Below are 17,498 nucleotides of genomic sequence, written 5' to 3' on the forward strand. Positions count from 1 at the left end.
TCTTCTTTGGATGTGCAAAAGGGCCTTGTGGTTGGTCTAAATGACAGATCTGGTTTTCAAGACAGCTTTGTTGATTTAATATGTCCTTAGCTAGATATAGGTTCTTTCCTTTAAATGAACCAATATATCTAGTATTTCTCCTCTATCTGAAAGGTGCTTTGAGATCTAGTGGAAAGAGGCTGTTAAAAGGCCTGTCCCCATCAGCTGCCTTAGCTCCCTCCTTTCTTCATTTCCTAGTCTTAGGAGGTTCTCTATGGTAAGATATCCACTAGTAGATTTGTCCCTAGAAAAGGGCTCAGGGTATTCACCCTTACCTCCCCCTGGCTTGCTGCCAGGATTCTGACCTCTCGATTGGCTGACCCATCCTTTTAAACTGACTGGCTTTGTGACCTCATTCTCCCACCAAACCTGTTGTCTACCTGGTGGAATCTTTGGGGTTTCCATGGAGCTGCCCGTAAATAAACTTGGACCATCGCAAGTGACCAGTCACATTCATACTGGACACATGCTCTCTTTGACTTCAGTCACTTGGACAACTACAGGAGTAATTTCTTCGTACCACACAACCTTAGTTGATGTTTTCTCTTCTCTAATCATGGCAGGTAAGGGAAAAGATTATTTTGACTATCTTGAAGTTTTTTTTTTAAAGCAGAATTAAAACAAATAAGAGCACAGATGTTTAGAAATGAGATCAGAACTTCTTGGATGTTTTTGTAGAACAGTAGTCTGGTAAGAAGGGAAATCTAACTGAGGATTATGAGTTTTTTTTTAAACTTACCAAGAAAATATTTTTCTTCTGACTACTGATATTTTCATTTTGTTATTTCAAGTTTCTTCCACTAATCCATCCTCTTTTCTGTCTCATCATGGAGTTGAGATGACCTTAGGTTATTTTAATTGTCAGCCAAAGTCATTTAAGCTTTATAAAGTCCGTTGTCATCTGGAAGCATTTTGAACTATGGACCTGGTGTTGAGCTACATGTCTATTTCCCCAAAACTATCCTAGCTAAATATGCAGAGGTTCATCTCAGGTGGAGATTTTCTTTCATCTGCCAAAATGAAGCTAAAGCATAGGGAAGTCAGATTCACAACAAGGAAGAGTAACCTGTCCCTCCTCTACTGATGAAATCCTATGTTCTTCAAGTGTTTAAGGGTTTTGAAATTTTGTCCTATTCAGAAATAGTTACAACACAGATACTATGAATTTTAACTTAAATTAGGTTTAAGGTTGGAGAAACTAGGGAGAGAGGCTGGGAAAAGCCCATGGGGCAGGCTTGGAAATCTCTTGGAGGGTTTGTGTTGATCACTGATTAGCTCCTTTAGGGTGGAGGAAAAGGACTTGGAGGGGTAGAGAAAATAAGAAGGAAAGAAAAATGTAAAAAAGAGATAGACTAGAATGAAGACAGGAAGTGGGCAGGTAGATTCCAGAAGATGAGGTAGAGTTTTGTGATGGAATGTTGAAGAAACCAAAGAGTTCAAACTGAAAAGGAAAAATGAACACGGAGAATTTTGTTCCCAGAAGTTGCTTAGCGAATAGCTTTTTTTTTTTGTCAGTGAACTCGTAAGGTTCAGATGGATAAGTAGTCTCTGGGGGCAAAGGCAGCTCATTACAAAGTCAGTGTCATTCTGTAGAAGTATTGAATGCTTTAGTTCAGAGCAAGTGTGTATGTGGAGGGGTGGGTGGTGGTGGTGGGGGGGTGTGCAACATTCAGAATCAGGAGATTTGGGTTTGGATTATGGCTCTGACTCGTCCTAGCTGTGGATTCTGGCTCTGACAGGTCCTCGCTGTGTGACCTTTCACCTCTCTCTGAGCCTTGATTGTCTCACCTGTAAAATGGGTTAATAATATTTGCATTGTCTAAGATTTTCTGGGGAAAATGTTTTATAAATATGAAGTGTTGTCTAAGTTTTGATTATTATGTAAAGAGCTCTATGGGCCTTGAAACATTGTATGTATGTAAACTGTAGCTATTATAGAATGCACAAGAGTAACCACTCAATCATTTTTTAAATGAATAAATGAATTAATGAATATGCTAAGGTTTGGCTAGAATATATTTCAGAAGGGAAGTGTTTACTTCCACTGTAGCCAGTTAAGCTGATTCCTTGGTGATGTCAAGTAGATATCAAGGAAAGGGGCAATTTCTTTCTTTGGATTTACTTCCTAAGATGATGAATGTAGTAATAGCAATGATGGTGGTGACAATAATTCTATCTGAAGTCCAGAAAATGCAAACAAGAAAATAATGATGCTGGACAGTTACATAGTGTAGCATCTAAGCTATGACTGGTGATATTGTCTAGTCATTTTCATATCCTCACACTCCTGACTCCACAATGGATCACGGGAGCATAGATTTAGAGATGGGAGGGACCTAAGGCTCTTAGAGGTGTAATAACCTATGTAAGTAGTAAATGTCAGAGGGAGGGTTTGAGCCCATTTTCTCTGTCTTCAAATCTAATGCTCTTTCCATTGAATAATGATGTCTTTACCCAGCTCAAAGAAATTCTGAGGGGGTTATTAAATATTTTTCATACTTTCAAAAGAACAGCTTGTGCTCATTGTCTAGACAAGCCAGTCAAATAAAGGTATGGGACGCATCAAGGTGTGTGTGTGTGTGTGTGTGTGTGTGTGTGTGTGTACGTGTATCCTTGAAATAGATAATAGGTCACTCCTACCCACCTTTTTTCCTCTTAAGATAGCTAAATTCTTGGGCTTTTGACTTATGACTAGAAATACGACTTCAATGAAGAAGGCAAAGAATGCATGCCCCTTTAAATTCACTGAACTGTACTGCAGAAATTAACCTTTTCTAAGACCCCTTTGTTCCTTACTGGACCCTATGGGCTTTTCAGAAGTGTGTATTTTAATGGATAAAATATACAGTTATCAAAATACTAAATTGAACAAGTTCCCCAGAACCCCAGGGAAAGAAGCCCTGCTCTAGTGACCAGCTTGAAAGGGGTGAGCCCTATTCAAATCAAAGTGTGAGTCAAACTGCAAGCTGTCTAATAAATTCAAATGGACTGAAGGATTCTATTTGTTCCTCTGGGTCCCTGAGAGCAGGACTGCTTCCTCCTTCCCCCAAGAGAACCAGGGAGACATCAAGAGAAACCAGGTTCAGACACTAGCTCTGATGCTTATTCGGTCTGGGACTGTGGAGTAGGTGATATTACTTCTAGAACCTTAGCCTCCTCAACTACAGAAAGAGACGGTGTGGAAGCAGTAGGCACTTGCTAAATGTTGATCCTACATCATACTTATTACTATTAATGCAGAGAAGTGGGTAGAAATTGCAAAGACACCAATTTAGACTAGATGTCCAGAAGAATTTCATAGTAATTAGAGCTTGTCAGACAATAGGAAGGCCTGCCTCGAAGATATGGAGGCCCGTATTTCCCTGGAGGTCTTCCAGTAGAGAGGTTAAGGCTGGATATCTATGTACTTGTCACGTATGTTGTGCCCTAGAGTGTTCTTGGCCACATATAATTAGACTAGATGGCTGCTAATCTGGGACTCTGTCCTATTCTGAGGTTAGGGAGACTAGCAAAATGAGTGACTATACACATACACACAATGTGCATGCATATGTACACTGTGTATATGCATATACATACTATATTTAACCACTGATTTCGTGCCATTTTTTTTTTTGCAAAGAAGTAGAATGTGACCATTATGTGAAACTTAAAAAAATTTCATGACAGTATTACTTAAAAATCATTTATTATGGGGCAGCTAGGTGTCCTGGAGTCAGGAGGACCTGAGTTCAAATCCGACCTCAGACACTTGACACATGTACTAGCTGTGTGACCTTGGGCAAGTCACTTAACCCCAATTGCCCTGCCAAAAAGCAAAAAAAAAAATCATTTATTACTAAACTGTCTTTGGTGTGAGATTAGGATGCACAGGATAGAATATATATTAAAATATAATACTGACAGTGTGTGTGCACTGAGAATCCTAGGCTTGTGGCTCACAGTGTGCAAGAGATAAATGTGTATCCATGTGCCACGGGTCAATACATTGATGCTCTGTTTACCTTTTAAGTGGAGTGATGAACAGAACTATGTCATGTGATGATTATGTGATGAAAGTTTATAAACCAATTTTTGGACTGAAAAAGACAGGGTTTTGTGGTGGTGCCAATTATGTGGTAAAATACAGTGTACACACAACGTTGTTTGTCCTACATTCTCAAAGTGGACCATGACATCAGGGAGGTGATGCCATGACTTGCAAGTGAATTGGATTTAAGTGAGGGAGGGCTGTGCAAAGTGACCAACCTTACCTTCTCCTCCAGAGACATCTGGGTCCAGTGGCAAGACATACATCAGGATGACTGGAGATGGCTCTAGATACGCACATCCACATACATGCATGTTCATTTAAAATATACATATACACATCATGTACACATATACATAATATAATGCACACAGTACACACACACACGCATACACACAATACATATACACATACACACATACAATACACAACACACACAATATACACATACATACACATGTGCACACACCTCAATACACACCATGCACATGTATACATATACACATACACACAAACACATACACACATACAATACACATGCACATGTGTATACATATACGCACATGTAACACACAATATACACATACACATATAATATGCAACTACATCCATATACATAATCATATGCATAAGACATATACGCATACAATACACAAACATATATACAGTACATATATATTCACACAACACAATAATGCAAACATATGTACAATATATAAACACAAGCACAATACACATACATATACACACACATATACATATACACGAACATACACACATACAACACACACACATAAAACACACCACACACGTATGCATATACATACACAAACATATGTACACATACACATACATACACACACAACGCACAATACACATATATACATATACAACACACATACATATACAATACAATCCACATTCATATATACATGTATAGATAGAGATATAGACATATAGATATATATCCACATATAAGTACAAACATACACAAACACATATACACATACACATGCATACACCCAACACACATAATGCACAATATATACATACAAACACATATACACAAACATACACATACATAAAACACACAACACAATATATGTACATATATACATACATCTATACACACAGGCATATATGCACACACAACACACAATACATACATATACACATGCAACACAATAACATCCACATGTATGTATGCACATTTACATAAACATATATACACGTACATATACTTACACACATACTGCAGACACCTATATACACACATATATGAACACATACACAATGCACATACACACAAACATATACACACATATACAATATACACATACCTATACATATGCACACATAAAACACACAACGCACACATATAAACCTACATATACATACACACAACACACACAACACACACAAATACATATACAACTCACATACATATGCACATACACATACAAGCCACATCCACATCTACATCCACATATACATAGTTCCTCTTCTCAAAGCAAGGTTTCCTCAAGGGTTTCAGTGGCATAGTAGAGAGCCTTGAACTCGAAGAAGACCCTGGGTTCAATTCCTAGTGCTGCCACTGACTGATCAAAAAAATCACTCTTGGCTTCGGATATTTTGTTTTTTTTTTTAAGTTAGAAAGGGTTGGGGTTAGGATTTGTATTATGAGCTTTATTAAGTGACTACTGGATGTAAGGAAAGTCCTGTCCTAAATACACACACACACACACACACACACACACATACATTTATGCCCAGGTGTTGAGGACAGGATGACAGACTTGAAAGAGCTCATGACCCTCTAGAAGCCCACATTCCACTAAGCAGAACCTTTATGGCTCCACCTAATTCATTAAGATATTAAGGATCCAGTTGAACATAAATTCCTTAATGGCAGTGACTGTTTGATTTCTGTTTTTGTGTCCCAGGCACACAGTACAGTGTTTGGCACATAGTAAGTGATATGTGTGTGTGTGTGTGTGTGTGTGTGTGTGTGTGTGTATGTAAAATTAATGAATTGATTTGGATTGAGAAGACTTGGGTTCAAATCCTTCTTCTGATACTACATGTGTAGTACAGGCAGGTAAATTAACTTCTCTAGGCCTTGGTTCCTTATCTATAAAATGAGAAGGTTGGATTACAGTTTTTTCCAACCAGTAGTATACTGGTAAATGTTTAACAACCAGCTCTCTGGAGGGAAAGAAGGATATTAGAAACAATTTTTATTATTAACATGTTCTCCATCATTTTCTTAAGCTTAGACAATTAACAAGCCAATAAACTGAGCCTTGATTTGTAGCATTTGTTAATTTTAGAGGTATGACTGCTCACTGAACATTTAACAGCAGGCTCTCCTAGCTGACTCCAGCATGCCCCTGACACAGTGATGACCAAGAACAGCTCTTTTGGTTAGAGATTTCTTCTGACTTAGGGCTGGTGTGTCTGTGGCCTTATCAGCTTCCTCTCCCTCTCTTGTTTCCTTCAGAAAACTTCCAAAACCCATCCATGCTTGGGACCCCCAATCCTCTGCATCTCTCCTTCCCAGTGGTGAACAGTACTGGCAACCTCTGCAATTTTTCCAGAGTCTCAGCGCCAGCCATCAGCTCTGCATGGCTCCTGCCCTCCGCCTCTGGGGTGCCTTTCCCCTCACTCATGGGTAGTACCTACCTCTACCAGCACTCCAGCACCACCATCCTGTCTGGAGTCCCTGGGCAAGGCCAGCTTTCCACTCCAACCACTTCCTCCTACCCAGGCATCTATGAGTGGGACATGTCTGGGAGCAGTGGGGAGAAGCCATCCCTTGGAGACTTCACTGTGACAGTCATTGGTCAGGACACACCAACCTCCTCCATACCATCGCCAGCCCAGTATGATAAAGCTGCAGAGGCCAACACCGTGGTGCCTCTCTACCCACAGCTATCAGCCAGCCTCGTGCAGCAGGGAGCTTCCCCACAAATGCCAACTCAGGGGCCCAACAATGTCTCTGTTCCTTACCAGAATGGAAGCCAAGTTTATTACTACGATCAAGGAACCCTGGGGCCCCTTCTGGCGGGTGAGCTCAGCCCTTGTGTGCAGTCCTACGGCTCTGTGTCTTACAAGGGAGGTAGGACCCCTTCTGTGCCAGTGGCATCTCAGCCAGAGATGGTGATGGTGCTCAAAGAGGTCCAGCCCCCGGGGTCCAGACCACCTGTCTCCACTTCAGGCCTATACTACCCTGTTCGTGCCCAGCCAGTCAAAGACTCAGGCTTCCAAGGTGAGTGTTGTGCAAAAAGGAGAGGAAAGGTAAGGAGGTCAACATTAGAGGGAAGAGCCACACTGGGGTTGGGAAGGGATGAGTCTCTTTCCCACTGGGATTCCTCTTCTAAGCCTATCTGCAAGACTTTGGGAAAATCTCATAACTTCTCAGGACTTCAGTTCTCTCATTTGTAAAACAATATTGTCCTCAGGACTTTTCTGGTTCAAAAACCTTAGACTTTTACAAAACTGTAGAACCATTGTCCTTCGTTATTCACACTGAGATTATTTCCCTGGGATCAACCTATCCTGTTACTTTAGCGTACTGAAGAGGTAAAATGGAAGGAAATACCCTTTAATTCCAATTTCTCAGTCAAGAGGCACCATTATTTCATTGTCCTATTGCTTCCTAAATTTTCTTACTTTCCCCTACGATACTGGGCTTTGGGTCTTGCATTCAAGATAGTAAAGCCCCTATCTAGTCAATAAAAGTTATTTATTAAACACGCATTAATGTATAGGGTACTGTGATAAACCATTTAGACACAAACACAAAAATGAAATAGTTTCTATCCTCAAGGAACTTACATTCTATCAGGGGAGACAATATGTACAAATAGAAGTATAGTACCCTTACTTTGGGGGGTACTTATTCAACTCTTGATCACATTGGTGGGCTGAATGCCCAGAGGGAGGCTATGACTCCATTTTGGGATCCTAGAGGTAACTTTGAGGGGCTGAAATCATAGTAATTTTGCTTATGAGCCCCCATATGATATGATTCCTATTTATAATCAGCCAGTAGGCAAAGGTATAGTAGAAGCAAAGGTATAGTAAAAACTGTTGGTATAAAACATTTCTCCCTCAAAGGCTAGGGTAGGGGTGGAGAAACTGTGGCCTCAAGGCCACATGTGTTCCTCGAGGTCCTCAAGTGTGGCGCTTTCATTGAATCCAAACTTCACAGAATACATCCTCTTAATAAAAGGATTTGTTCTTTAAAACCTGGACTCATTCAAAAGGACACATCCAAGGACCTAGAAGGCCACATGTGGCTTCAAGGCCAAAGTTTCCCCACCACGGTGTTGGCCTCTGCAGACTAGGGCATACACTCTCACAAATCCAGAATCCCAGGGAAGAGTGAGATTAAACTTAAAGTACAATGGTGGTGAGTTACATGTGTAAGGAATATGTGGTTATGGATAACACATAACTCCTATATAGAAGGTTCCTTTTTGAGTCCAAAAGTCAACAGTTTTTGCTGGAATACGTGCTAATGCTCCTTGACTCTACTTCATTCAACAGGTAACTATACTTCTGTGTCCATGTTTGTCCTTGGTGTATCTCTCTATGCTCCTGGGTATTACATTTCCTTTCTTGGTTGACTCTAGAATTTGCAATTGGTATGTCTCTGCTCTTACTCTCAGCTGGATTCCTTGTTTCCTACTATTTCCTTCTCTCTGGAGACATGGTAAGTGTGGGAGGGAAGTGAGACAGAAACTCTCTTCCCTGCCTTCTGTCCTCCCTCATAGTATTCTTTTTTTAGAGATATGAACCTGGGATCCTTCACCACTGGCTTGGTCTACCGCTTGACAGAACAAATGGTTGACTTTCCCCCCATCATTTAAAATCTCCAAGGGGTTATTCATATCTTATTTTGTTACTTAATTATACTCTTCCCTTCTTGATCAAATTAAAAGGTTCAATAAAAGGATCACAGAGTACAGACTATTTTGCATATACATAGTAATCGTAGTCATGACTGTTAATTATGGTAAGGGGTATGGAACCCCTTATATTAAATAAATATATACAAAATATATGCAAGGCAAATACAAGAGAATTTGAGGGTGAAGCATAAACAGGTTGGTAGATCAGGAGAGGTTTCCTATAGGAAGTGACAGCTAAGCTGAGCTCTAAAGAAAACTGCGGGTTCTAAGAAGGAAAAAGAGTGCTTCAGGCCTCTAGCTATCAGTTGGATGTGGAACTCCCATCATGTGCCTGGGGTGAGGTAAGCAAGATGAGTCACTGTTTCTCATTATGGGCAAGGGAGCTCTCCGGGTCATCTAAACAGTATCTACAAGCCCCAGACCTGCACTTCCTTTCTTTCCCTCTGCTGAATTGAAATCAGCTCCAAAATTCTTGTATAGGAACAATGTTCTGCTAGAGCAGCAGCTGCAGTGAAGAAAATTCTAGTAACTTTGCTCATTGGATTTGGAGTCAGGTGAACTGAATTCAAATCCCATATCTGACACTACTTAAATGACCTTGAACAAGTAAAGATAGAACTCTGGTCCAGGGGAGTAGGTAGATGAAAAAAAAACTTTCAAAAAATTTCATGTTACTTTTGTCTAGTATTGTGTACTTTGTAGAGAACTGCTTGTAACAACAATGGTACTTGCTGCTACTGTGACTGTGTAAGACCAACAACACCAGCACACAGGAGGGCTGCTAGCACAGGTTCTTTGATCTGCTTTTCTGAGGAAAGAAACTTTAAGGGGTTTACAATCTCACTTTATTTGAACATAGATATATCATTCACTTAGTTCAGGGGGAAAAGTCAGCACCCTGAACTTCAGAGAGAATACAAACAGAAATTACAAGCATACATTATACAAACAGAACAAATAAACACAAATCAGTAGACAGGCTTCTAACTATAGCAATACATACAGTTACCAGAAAGAGAAGCACCAACATCTGGGTTTTCAAAGAGGCAGGGCTCCTATGGCTACTACCCAGAGTGTTGTCTGGCTAAGTCACATGGACTCTCTTCCCATGAGTAAGCCCCCCAAACAAAATGCTAACCTCAGAGTATACATACTCTTCTTCAGGGTCAGAGGGCATCACAACCATGCTACTCAAACCCATGCAACCTAAGCCTTCCCATGACTTAAGCAGGTCACCAAAGACTCCTGATTCAATCAGAGACTCTTGATTAAAATAAAGGCAGGGTCAAAGGCATTTGACTGCCTTAGTGCTGAAAAGCACTCCAAATCAAAAGACAACAAAAAGTCCCACTTCACTTGCCATCACACTGCCATGTAGTCTCCCTCCTTTCATCCTCTCTATGATCCTGTGGGGAAGACAGAATAATTGTTTTCATTCCCATGTTAAGGCAGAGCAGTGTGCCAATGACTGAGCCAAGACTAAACCCTGGTTTCATGTTTCTTCAAAAGGTGATTGGAAAAGGTAGAGATAGCTATTCTGTGGTGGTGCCTAGGAAGGGTCTCAGTTACTGGGCACTGATTCTCCATTTGGTTCCTTTGCAGTGATGGAGACTTCCCTTGGGCTTCAGCCTAGTGCCCGAACATTCTCTTTGCCACAAACCCTGGAACTATCCAAGCCTTGGGGTGGCCAGATTCTTGAAGGCACTCCACCAGCAGAGGTTGCTGGGGATAGCTCATTTGCTAACCCAGCACAGAATTCAGGCAACCTACTTGCTCTTCCTCCTGCCCCAAACATTGAGCACAAGGATAAGAAGAATGTGGCATGCCTTGAGAAGGAGAAATGGAAAGTGGAGGGAGTGAAGGCCAAGTTCTCCCAGACCCTGGATGCCTGCCAAGTTCCTTTGGAAATACACGATCCTCCACTCCTTCCCTTGGAAATTCCTGACATAAATCAGCTTCTGGCCTGCATCGACCCTCTCTGCCCTGATTCTCTTAAGGAAGGGACTAGTCCAAGAGAGTGCCATCTGGCGAAGAATGGCCTGAGTCTTGGGGACCAAGAGGCACTAGAGAACGGGATGGAGCCCATTCCCAGTCTTACTGACATCAACAAACTGGTGGAAGACTTCCGCCTTCCCCGTCTTCTCTCTCCCTTGAAGGAGGTTGACCAACCCAAAGGTCTCAGGGCCACCAAACCCAAAGTAGTCAAAACAGCCAAAGTGGTCAGGGTTCAGGGAAAGCCATGTACAGGTAAGGAGCCCTCAGACTCAACCAAGAAAACCAAACGTAAAGTCCCTGAGCTGATAGTCCCTGTGCCACTATCCAAATCCTTGCCAAGGAACACAGACTGCCTGCTTGCTGGGGATGTGGCAACTGTCTCTAGTTCTGTGGCCGGTGAATTGTCTCCCCTGGATATGGCAAAGTCAAGCAACAGCAAGTCCCGAAAAGCCCCCGGCAGCAGGACTAGCAAGGTCAAAGGCCCCAGCAAGGAGAAAATAGAGGGATTTGGAGACACCTGTTATGAGAAAGTGGAAGGGAACGAGCCACCTGGGGGTCAAGCTAAGCCAGAGGAGAAGCCGGCCCTCCCCAAAATGAAGCGCAAGAAGAACCATCCTGAGCTCAGCCAGGAAGCCTTTAAGAAGCCCCGGAGCTTCCTGGGTATGCACATGCTAGAGTCAGTTCAGGTATTTCATGCTCTGGGCAAGAAGAATGACAAGATGGCTGGCCCAGTCCAAGTTCCCCAGCCAACTCCAGGAATCAAACAGTGGTTGGAAACACCAGGAGAAGGCCAAGGTCCCATGAAAACCCAGGTTACCCTACTTGCAGCTGCAAAAGCCAAGGCTCAGAAACCAGAGGGCAGTGCTGAGAACCAGTGTCCATCTCCACCCCACACCAAGCCACCACCTCCAGGGAAAGTCAAGTTGGTGCCTTTGCCTTTTCCTACCTTAGACAGGCCTTTGACTCGGCCCATTCCTCGAAAGCCACAGCCCTTGGCTCCCCACCGGCTTTCCACCACCAATCCTGCCCGCTTAGGCAATTCAGCTCAGCCTGGTCCTTCCAACCCAGCTAGGCCTGTGTCAGCTGTGCCACCTCAGTCAGCTCCTCCTCGGCCCATGCTTCTGAAATCGGCACCCTGCCCTTCTCCCCAGCTGCAGCCATGTCTCCCAAGCCACTTGGTCCTGTCCATCTCCCCAGAATCAGCTACTACCAGTTCATCCAAACAGGCCATGGTGGTCATGACACAGCCGCAGCCCCAGGCCCAATTCCAACCTCAAGATTTCTGCTTTCAGCCAATCCCATGGAGGAAGCCTAATGTTCCTGAGCCTGTAATGTCAAAGCCTATCACCAAAGAGCAGAGGCCTGAGCGGGAGGCCATGAAAAGGCAGGCTCAGCGGGAGCGAGAGAATGCTTCCAAATATACCTCCCTGGGCAAGCTGCAGTTTTTCATTGAGCGGGAAAAGGACTTGGAAATTGCAAGGCGCTACGGCTACATGATCTGATCAGAGCAGCTAGGCACCAAATGTTTGTACATATATATAGATACACATGTACCTATTTATTCTGATACTTCAATAAAACGTTAATAGAGCTGTTCTGGTCAGGGACAAGATGGATGAGCAATGAAAAGACTTCCCCGATATCTGACCTTGGGCTCTTTGAGTTTTGGGTGCTATGCTACACACACACACATATATACACACACACACACATATATATTCATATATGGATATATACATCCATACACTATATATACACACACAATACACACACACACACACCTATATTTTGGTGGGGATGGGGCTGGGGCCAAGGGTTGGGGAGGATTAGTGAGAAAGGAACAATGGTTGGAGGAAAGAAAAGAAAGTGGGAACTGCAAGGATGAGGGAAAGCTGCTGATCCTTGTCCACAGAAGGAGAAAGAAACAGAGGGGCTAGGGTAGGGGAAGTTGAAACAGCAAGAATAAGAAGCAAAGTCTGAGAGGGCTGGTTGTGTATGGCATTGGACTTGTGATTGGGAGGACCTGACTTCAAATCCCACCTCAAATCTAACTTATGTGGGCAATTGATGGCACAGATGTTAGAGTGCCAGGCCTGGAGTCAGGAAGACATAAGTCTAAATATAGTCTCAGACACTAGCTGTGTGACTCTGGACAAGTAACTTAACACTGTTTGCCTTAGTTTCCTTGTGTGTAAAATGAGCTGGAGAAGGAAATGTCAAACCACTCACTCCAGCATCTTTGCCAAGAAAACCTCAAAAGGAGTCACAAAGAGTTGTATGTAACTGAAAATGACCCTACACAGAAGTCACATTACCTCTCTGTGCCTCAGTTTCTTCATCTGTAAAATGAAGGGGTTGGACTTGGTGGCAGCCAAAGTCCCATCTAGCTCTCAGCCTATAATTTTATGAAAGGGATAAGATGTGAATACTGTTTGTAGAAGGTGAGAAGGATTTGGAATAACTAGGCTTCAAAATTTCTATGTATCCATGATTACATCAGTGTGGGTTTTCCCTCCATCAGTAGATATTCCTTTGATGAGCAAGCATTAAGCACCTAGTGTGGGCCAGTCAATGGGGACACAAAAGCTAAAATGAAATAATTCTTGCCCTCAGGGAGTTTCTTTGAGAAAGATGTATTGACTCACCACTCTTCTATGTCTTCTCACCCTTGACAATTCTTATTTTTCTGAAAATCTCCTACAGAATTCTGGAGGCCTTTGCTGATTTTCAAAAAATAAATTGTGGGTCCCAGTGAAGTCCTCCAAACCAGACACAAGTAGTGGTTTAGAAATCTACAGTTCAAATAGATAGCATGAGACAGAACTCTATCTTTCGGCCTTAACCTCAGGGCTCATTCCATGATGGTCTATATGTATAGGAAGTAGAGGCAGGTGGGAATGGGAAGAGAGGGATCCAAGCAGCCAAGATCCAACCCATCTCTATCCAAAGTGTACTACCACTTGTTATGCCAAGTCCCAAATGTATTGCTGGGACTCCCAAAGCTCCACACAGCCGCATGCCTGGTTGTTCTTGTTCTCTTGCCAATTCCAAGTGTACTATCATTCCCTAATCTAAAGTAAGCGTAAATGCCCCATTTTTGCTACTGACTCAAGACTTTCAGATTGGTGTGTCTATCACCAGTCCATCTACATTTATCCTAGAGTTACTTCACGAAGCACCTAAATACTCCCCTCCCCCAACCATGCCTCCCTTTCTAAATTAGTTCTAGAGCTTAAGGGTAATAGAGCCATACATGCCTTCAGTCTAATTCTAGAAGGTTCATTGATAGTAGGCATACCATTCAATGGTACCTGTGAAAGAATACATAGATTTATGTGTCAATCAACTCTGCCAGCCATCCACCTTCTCAGGTATTTTTCTGGTTCCTGAGCGGCAAAGGTATTTATGCAGGAGATCCAGGAAATCCCTGAGCCTGTCCAGGATTATAGGTTTGGTATGAATGGTGGCAGCATCCAGGAATAACCCTTCTTTATCAAGGGAGCAAAGATAGCTTTCTTCAAAAGCACTGAGGACCTTCAAGCAAGCAAGCATCTAACCTTCACTATATCTCCCAATCATGAGTAAGTTATTAAAGATGCACATAGGGCATGATGTAGTTCTTTTGTGGTCATGGGGTGAGAGGGTGGGATGGGGCTGTACTCAAGGATTATATCAGTCATTCTAGCTGTATCTAGCTGTGGAGAAGGCTAGCCTATATCACTCCCTCAACGGAAGGAGAAAGGTTAAGAATTCTTCTTGGAAGTGTTGGTCTCCACTTTTTAAATGAGAACCTTCATTGGTAATATGTTGCTTGTGGCACCAACATGTTGGTCCCTAGTCCTTGAGGGGTACCTGAGATGATTTTTTTTACCTTGGTCTGCTATTTCCTTTGTGAATATAACTCCCCATAAGTGAAATCCATCTACCAATGCAGACCAGCATATTCCCTGCAACTTACTGGGGTGTTAAGAGGTAAAGAAGTTGTTCCAGGGCCATGGAATCAGCATATGTCTGATGCTGAATTTGAACCTAGGTCATCTTGACTCTGAGGCTAGTTATCTGTCCCACCATTTTCTCTGTCAGGAAGAAAACTATTGTCTTTATCCTTCCATGGCTACTCTCCATGATAGATGCACTGGGACATGGGAAAGCATTTGTGACATACCATTCCCCAGAACACCCAGATCATATGCCCTTTTGTATAGAAGTGGGTGTTGAGTACAAGCAGTGCTCAGTTGTGAAAATCTCTGATGATTGCAGGGATGTTTGCATTAAAGATGTTCCTGGGCTCCCTGATAGAAATGCCTTCTCCACATGGGCTTCTGTCATGTGGAAGAGGGTTAGATTTATTCTACTTGGCCCCAGATCACAGAGTCAGGATGATGAAAGGCTTTGAGTTTATGCCCTGTGGAGGTTGAAGTAACTGGAGAGGTTTAACTAGGAGAAGAGAAGACTTCAGAATTATTTTCAAGAATTTGAAGGGCTCTATGTCATGTGGAAGGGTTAGGCTCTCTTTCTCTGCTTGGCCTGAAAGGGTAAGCCTAAAAGTAGTGAGGAGGAAGTTACAGAGACAGATCTGGACAGGATGTTAGGAAGAACTCAACAAGCAGAGCAATCCAAAGTGGAAAGGGCTGCTTGAAGAGGTGATGAATGAATGAATGAATGAAAACCTATTAGCTGCTTAGGGACCAGCACAGGGAGAAATGCTGGGGAAAGTAATAATAGTGACATGGTCTCTGCTTGAGGAGATGATACTCTTCTTGTGGGAAGTAATTCCTCAAAGAACCTTTGACCACAGGGTGTATAGAAAAGCTTGGACATCTCAGGGTGAATCAGTGGGGTGAATGGCAAGTCCCAGGTCCCTTAGGTCAGATGATAGTGAAGAGGGGCTGGAGGATATAGAGGCAGGGCAAATGGTAAGACTTGGAAGATCTCAAGGAGGCAGTGTCTGGAAATAAGGTAAGATCTTGTGGTGGAACCCCATCTCATTGAAAGTAATAGAATTGGTGATTTCCATCTCATTTAATCAGTGGAAGCAGTCAAGCTGTTCGAATGCGTTCTGGGCTTAGGGGGAGCCCTTTGGGGGAGTATGCAGAGGGAAGGCAGGGGGACAAGGGTGGTGGGAGACATCTTCAAACAAAGGTTGGATTACCAGGTGTTAGAATGGTGCAGTCAGGGTTTGTGCTCAGTTATAGATTGCACTAGATGGTTTCAGAGGTCTCTTCCATCTGTGGGATTTTAGATTTCTGTGGTCATGTGTGGGTCTTCCAGCAGAGCTGAGAGTGGGATCCAGGGTGTCTCTCTTCTCTCCTGTGACCTCCCATCCAAGCCTTTCTTAAAACTGTTCTTACCGAATGGGCTTATAAAACAACCCCACATGCTCTGCTCCCCAAGAGGTCACCATAGGGAAGAAGTCAGTCCAGCTTGGACAGTGTGAAAGTATCTCTGAGATTAATATATTTGTTTTCTGAGTTACCTTACTAAGCAGATACACTGGACACAGAATAAGCTAGTCTGCTCAAAGGAGCCACTAAGGAGCCTATAGTGAGTCAAAGTCTTGCTCACTTCCAATGCCTTTGCTGTTGCTCCCTTCCTGATCTTGCTGAGTTAAACACCCCAAGCCAGCTTTGCAGTCAACTATTCCTGCAAAACATCTGTTTTCTGTGTTTCACCTGTTTTTGGGAAAAACAAACAACTGTCCATTCTTTATCTTAACCTTCCCTTGAACCTCCTCTTTGTGGTTTTCAGGCATAAATTGCCCCTGCCTCTTCTATGCTGGGGGCTCCTTTGTACTTTGTACTGGAGTGCCTCAGCACTGGTGTCTGATTTTCCTCCTAATAAAACTTTTCTGCTTTCAACTCAGCTTGGACTCCTCTGCATTTCAAAGGTGTGGGGGGAGTCAACCCATTCGACATTTCTGGTGGCAGAAGTGGGCTTTATTATGGTGAAGGGCTTCTTTGTGAACATTGAAGGGGTGATCCAGGTGCTTTGGTACCAGGTTGGATGCTTTGCTGTCCAGCCTGCCATCTCCTCTTCAGGGGTCTGGTAAGTGCCTCTCTACTTGAGTCCTGAACTCCTATATCTTTCAATTGAATTTATTTATTAGGAAGAAAAGGGGTTTGGATATCTAGGGGTGCCAGGGCAGGTAAAGGGCTGGAAGGGGTAGCCATGATCAATGACTGAGGCTGAAAGGGCTCAGTGGTTTGTGATTACAGGGTGGAGACCCCAAAGAAGGCTCCACAGGGAAGGGGCATCCATGGGTGGTGACCAGTGAAAACCTGCAGGTTGGGATGGATGAGTCTCAGGTATTACAGTTTAGTCAGAATTAGAGACTGATTAAAGGCTGGGGTTTTTAATTTAGGTAGCCCACATTATTTGGTAAAAAAGAAAATTCTGGAATGAAATAAGATCATGGCCAAGTTCCCAGGGATGATCAAAATTCCTAATATGCTGATGCTAAGGAAATCTTAAATATAATTAAAAAGAATAGGGAAAGGGCAGAAGAGAAGATTTGTGTC

General features: G+C 42.8%; 1 protein-coding gene across 1 annotated transcript; it reads left to right on the forward strand.

The window, feature by feature from the left end:
* Positions 1–439: 439 nt before the first annotated feature.
* Positions 440–12,625, forward strand: C3H2orf78 (chromosome 3 C2orf78 homolog). The gene is made up of 3 exons (XM_036748462.1): positions 440–602; positions 6,570–7,337; positions 10,588–12,625. The coding sequence occupies exons 1-3, from the start codon at positions 443–445 to the stop codon at positions 12,480–12,482; spliced, it is 2,823 nt and encodes a 940-aa protein (XP_036604357.1). The 5' UTR covers positions 440–442; the 3' UTR covers positions 12,483–12,625.
* The last annotated feature ends 4,873 nt before the right edge of the window (positions 12,626–17,498 follow it).

The sequence above is a fragment of the Trichosurus vulpecula genome, chromosome 3, assembly GCF_011100635.1.
Source record: "Trichosurus vulpecula isolate mTriVul1 chromosome 3, mTriVul1.pri, whole genome shotgun sequence".
Taxonomy (NCBI): domain Eukaryota; kingdom Metazoa; phylum Chordata; class Mammalia; order Diprotodontia; family Phalangeridae; genus Trichosurus; species Trichosurus vulpecula.

Bases quoted from the DNA above. Each gene is read 5' to 3' on its own strand.
- C3H2orf78 (XM_036748462.1), top strand. From the start codon at position 443: ATGGAGCTGCCCGTAAATAAACTTGGACCATCGCAAGTGACCAGTCAC. The intron at 603-6,569 runs GTAAGGGAAAAG...TGTTTCCTTCAG, and splicing joins CTCTTCTCTAATCATGGCAG to AAAACTTCCAAAACCCATCC. The intron at 7,338-10,587 runs GTGAGTGTTGTG...GTTCCTTTGCAG, and splicing joins CAAAGACTCAGGCTTCCAAG to TGATGGAGACTTCCCTTGGG.